General features: G+C 49.9%; 1 protein-coding gene across 2 annotated transcripts in view; it reads right to left on the bottom strand.

The window, feature by feature from the left end:
* eif5b (eukaryotic translation initiation factor 5B) overlaps positions 1-3,793 on the bottom strand; it is a 22,677-nt gene extending 18,884 nt beyond the window's left edge. For both annotated transcript variants that reach the window (XM_046049982.1, XM_046049991.1), the window contains exons 1-2: positions 3,636-3,793; positions 1,092-1,208 (exon numbers count right to left, since the gene is read on the bottom strand). In XM_046049982.1, the coding sequence (XP_045905938.1) occupies positions 1,092-1,208; positions 3,636-3,670 (152 nt within the window). In that variant the 5' untranslated portion in view covers positions 3,671-3,793. The remainder of the gene's footprint in view (positions 1-1,091; positions 1,209-3,635) is intronic.
* Between the last annotated feature and the right edge of the window lie 1,736 nt (positions 3,794-5,529).

The raw sequence follows: 5,529 nt of genomic DNA, 5'->3' as shown, positions 1-5,529 counted from the left end.
AGCAGGGGCAGAAGCAGCAGGGGCAGAAGCAGCAGAAGAAGAAGAAGCAGGGGCAGAAGCAGCAGGGGCAGAAGCAGCAGAAGAAGAAGAAGCAGGGGCAGAAGCAGCAGGGGCAGAAGCAGCAGGGGCAGAAGCAGCAGGGGCAGAAGCAGCAGGGGCAGAAGCAGGGGCAGAAGCAGCAGAAGAAGCAGGGGCAGAAGCAGCAGGGGCAGAAGCAGCAGAAGAAGCAGGGGCAGAAGCAGCAGGGGCAGAAGAAGCAGCAGAAGAAGAAGCAGCAGGGGCAGAAGAAGCAGCAGAAGAAGAAGCAGGGGCAGAAGAAACATAGGGGGAAAAGAAGCAGGGGCAGAAGAAGCAGAAGAAGAATCAGGGGCACAAGAAGCAGCAGAAGAAGAAGCAGGGGCAGAAGAAGCAGCAGAAGAAGCAGCAGGGGCAGAAGAAGCAGCAGAAGAATCAGGGGCAGAAGAAGCAGCAAAAGAAGAAGCAGGGGCAGAAGAAGCAGCAGAAGAAGAAGCAGGGGCAGAAGAAGCAGCAGAAGAATCAGGGGCAGAAGAAGCAGCAGAAGAAGAAGCAGGGACAGAAGAAGAAGCAGGGGCAGAAGAAGCAGGGACAGAAGAAGAAGCAGGGACAGAAGAAGAAGCAGGGGCAGAAGAAACAGAGGGGGAAAAGAAGCAGGGGCAGAAGAAGCAGAAGAAGAATCAGGGGCACAAGAAGCAGCAGAAGAAGAAGCAGGGGCAGAAGAAGCAGCAGAAGAAGAAGCAGGGGCAGAAGAAGCAGCAGAAGAATCAGGGGCAGAAGAAGCAGCAAAAGAAGAAGCAGGGGCAGAAGAAGCAGCAGAAGAAGAAGCAGGGACAGAAGAAGAAGCAGGGACAGAAGAAGAAGCAGGGGCAGAAGAAGCAGCAGAAGAATCAGGGGCAGAAGAAGCAGCAAAAGAAGAAGCAGGGGCAGAAGAAGCAGCAGAAGAAGAAGCAGGGACAGAAGAAGAAGCAGGGACAGAAGAAGCAGCAGGGGCAGAAGAAACAGCAGAAGAAGCAGCAGGAGCAGAAGAAGAAAAGAAACAAAAGGGAAAGAAAGGAGGCGGCGGCGTGTCGTACTCAAACTCGTCCTTTTTGACTCCTTTCTTCTTCTTCTTCCCTTTTGGCTCCTTGGAGGCTCCGGCTCCTTCGATCTCTGCCGCCAGAGCGTCGATGTCGATGCCGTCGTCTTTGGCACTGAAGGCAAAAGATCAATAACAACGTCAATCGATATGTGAAACACCTGTATGCCGAGGTGGAGAGACAGAACAAGCAGGACTCTCTCTCTCTCTCTCTCTCTGAGTCCGAACAATGCGGACAGATGAAAAGCTGCTGACTCTCCACAGCCTTTATTTCCCATCAGCCCTCTGGCAGCAGCCTCGCGCCACAGAAACCTGCTGCACTTCAGCTCGAACACAAACCACGTGACCGCTAACGAGGCTGGAAGGAACAAAAGCTCACAGACAATAAACACGGAGGGGAAATTATCACCGAGGCCTTTTCACCCATTGTTACTGAGCGACGGCGAAATTAATGTTTTCATCACATCACCGCTGTTTTTAATCACTTCATTGTTTTCAACATCTCAACTCAGATTCATTAACTTTGTTCCTTCTTCTTGTATTAAAACTGTTATAATCAGCGGAGTAAAGACCTTTTTATCTCCTTCCTTTTCTCCCGTTGGCAGATATTTAACGGTTATATATTATTGTACTGGCGTATTATTAATGAAGCATCAACGTTTTACTGTCGCAAATAATCTGAATCTGAAAAAGAACTAAAACATTTCTCTCACATATATAAACAGAGCAGAAGTTTCGAGCAGCTTAAACTTTTCTTTCTGGTCAGAATGGGACAAACACCTGATGCCAGCGGATCACTTCATATTTTAATAGAAAAATGCTGTTATAACCACACAGTTTAAATACATTTAGCATTAAAACTTAAACACATGTGCTCTTTGTTCTTCACCAGATGTAAAACAGTAAATCTGCTGAAGTCAAGTCCTTTCTGCAGAAACTGAGTGCTCCCTCCCCCTCGGTAAGAGCCCTTATCTTCCAGGACCAGGTGTGAGAGAGCGCGGACAGGTTTCCGGCGTTACACCAGCTGTGACCGAGGACCAGGTGTGAGAGAGCGCGGACAGGTATCCAGCGTTACACCAGCTGTGAGAGAGCGCGGACAGGTATCCAGCGTTACACCAGCTGTGGGAGAGCGCGGACAGGTATCCGGCGTTACACCAGCTGTGAGAGAGCGCGGACAGGTATCCGGCGTTACACCAGCTGTGAGCGAGGACCAGGTGTGAGAGAGCGCGGACAGGTATCCGGCGTTACACCAGCTGTGAGAGAGGACAGGTGTGAGAGAGCGCGGACAGGACCAGGCGTGAGAGAGCGCGGACAGGTATCCGGCGTTACACCAGCTGTGAGAGAGCGGACAGGTTTCCAGCGTTACACCAGCTGTGACCGAGGACCAGGTGTGAGAGAGCGCGGACAGGTATCCGGCGTTACACCAGCTGTGAGAGAGCGGACAGGTTTCCAGCGTTACACCAGCTGTGACCGAGGACCAGGTGTGAGAGAGCGCGGACAGGTATCCGGCGTTACACCAGCTGTGAGAGAGCGGACAGGTTTCCAGCGTTACACCAGCTGTGACCGAGGACCAGGTGTGAGAGAGCGCGGACAGGTATCCGGCGTTACACCAGCTGTGAGAGAGCGGACAGGTTTCCAGCGTTACACCAGCTGTGACCGAGGACCAGGTGTGAGAGAGCGCGGACAGGTATCCGGCGTTACACCAGCTGTGAGAGAGCGGACAGGTTTCCAGCGTTACACCAGCTGTGACCGAGGACCAGGTGTGAGAGAGCGCGGACAGGTATCCAGCGTTACACCAGCTGTGACCGAGGACCAGGTGTGAGAGAGCGGACAGGTATCCAGCGTTACACCAGCTGTGACCGAGGACCAGGTGTGAGAGAGCGCGGACAGGTATCCAGCGTTACACCAGCTGTGACCGAGGACCAGGTGTGAGAGAGCGGACAGGTATCCAGCGTTACATCAGCCTCTCTGATGGCCAACACTCACCGAGACAGAAGATAAGCGGGCTAACAGCTAGCCTAGCTGCTCACTGAAGTCCCCTGGTTGTGGCCCCTGTTCGCATTCAGCAGCTACCTTTCACGGGTTTAAGTTCACGCTGTTAAAGACGCCTTCAGGGGCCGTCTCACCGGCTGTCGGTGTAAATACCGGAACAGTTTGGAGCACCGGAGGAGCCAAGCAGCCGGTTCATTGGAGGCTAACGCTAAGCTAGCTAACCAGGCTGGTGTGTAAAGCTAACAAACGCAACACCGCGGGTGTAAACAAGCTCCAGCAGGCCAGGTGAGCCCGGGCGAGCCCAGGTGAGCCCGGGTCGGCCCGCCCGCGTGTTGTATAATTCTTCTTAAGCCTTTTTTCTGGCTGATTTAAATCACCACACACCTTTCCACTGACTCGTGGTTAGCACCTAGCCGCTAAGCTAACAGCGTAACGACAACCAGCGGGCTAACGGGCCCGTTATTTGTGTGTCCACGGGCCCGAAGGGCCAACACCTGTCGGGGGTCAGTGTGGACAGGTGATGTGCGGCGGCAGGTGGTGTTTGCTTTACCTGTCATCTCCGGATTTCTTCTGTTTCTTCCCCATCCTGCAGCTTCTCCGGGTCTCTCTCTGCTGGCAGCCGAAACACACGACGGCTCACATCAGACACAGATCGTCTCTTGGCTGCCTCATAGTGGAGGGCTCACTCCGCCGCTTTACAGAGAGACGTCTCACTCCGCCGCTTTACAGAGAGAGGGCTCACTCCGCCGCTTTACAGAGAGACGTCTCACTCCGCCGCTTTACAGAGAGACGTCTCACTCCGCCGCTTTACAGAGAGAGGGCTCACTCCGCCGCTTTACAGAGAGAGGGCTCACTCCGCCGCTTTACAGAGAGACGTCTCACTCCGCCGCTTCAGTCTATAAATAACTTTATAGTTTACGATAATGACAGTAAAGAAATATTATGTTATAAATATTTAAGATTAAATATAAAACCTAGTAACAAACCACTTTGTTTATTTAATAATAATAAAAATAAAAAAATAAATGCCATATCTACCAATAAAGACAAAGCTGTAGAATATCATGTAAATTAGTTTTTTGTGATAAAAGACCAGATTAAAGTGAACATTTGGTTGCAGGAGATTCCAGCTATATGCAAAATAATGGAAAGAATGGTTACAGATAGACTGGTGCATAGGCTACTGGTGCATAGGCTACTGGTGCATAGGCTACTGGTGCATAGGCTAGAGCAGAGAAAGTACTTTTCGGCCTTTAGGGCAACAATGGATTCAGTTCTATTATTAGATAGAGAAGTCAAAAGAGCTCTGGTAAACAAAGAGGTGGTGATTGGTGTGTTCTTGGATATAGAGAAAGCATATGGCATGCTGTGGAAAGATGGGTTAGCAATCAAGTTATATGAAGCAGGGATTCGAGGGAGGATGTTAAACTGGATCAAAGACTTTTTGAGATCCCGGACCATACAGGTAAAAGTGGGGGGAAGTCTTTCGGGCACGGTTAGTGTTGAAAATGGGACCCGACAGGGTGGCATTATTAGCCCCATTTTATTTAACATGATGGTGAATGATATGTTTGATAAAGTGGGGGATGGATTTGGTAGATCTCTTTTTGCAGATGACGGAGCAGTATGGAAGAGAGGCCGTAACATATTTGATGAGGCAGAGTGCCTTGGATAAGGTGCAGGGTTGGGCTGATAAGTGGGGATTTAGGTTGTCTATATCAAACACAAAATATGTGATTTTTGGAAGGAAAAAGAAAAACGGGTGTATGGGCAGCCTCTACAAAGAGCTAAGGTTTTTAAGTTTTTAGAAGTTTGGTTGGATGAAACACTACAGAGTGCAAATAGAGAAAATGATAAGTAAGTGTGAGAAGGTTATAAATATCATGAGGTGCTTATCCGGGTGTTCTTTGGGGGCAGATAGGAACTCGTTAATGATGATTTATAAGGTCATGATACGGCCAATCTTTGATTATTATTGGCCAAGCTGGATGTTGTTCAGGCCAGGGCTCTGAGGATATATACTGAGCTCTGAGGATATATACTGGGCTCTGAGGATATGCACTGGGCTCTGAGGATATATACTGGGCTCTGAGGATATATACTGAGCTCTGAGGATATATACTGGGCTCTGAGGATATATACTGGGCTCTGAGGATATGCACTGGGCTCTGAGGATATGCACTGGGCTCTGAGGATATATACTGGGCTCTGAGGATATATACTGGGCTCTGAGGATATATACTGGGCTCTGAGGATATGCACTGGGCTCTGAGGATATATACAGGGCTCTGAGGATATATACTGGGCTCTGAGGATATATACTGGGCTCTGAGGATATATACTGGGCTCTGAGGATATGCACTGGGCTCTGAGGATATATACTGGGCTCTGAGGATATATACTGGGCTCTGAGGATATGCACTGGGCTCTGAGGATATATACTG

Source organism: Micropterus dolomieu, linkage group LG01 (assembly GCF_021292245.1).
Source record: "Micropterus dolomieu isolate WLL.071019.BEF.003 ecotype Adirondacks linkage group LG01, ASM2129224v1, whole genome shotgun sequence".
Lineage (NCBI taxonomy): Eukaryota > Metazoa > Chordata > Actinopteri > Centrarchiformes > Centrarchidae > Micropterus > Micropterus dolomieu.
Note: the sequence above shows the minus strand (reverse complement) of the source record. Positions and strands in the feature narration are given on the sequence as shown.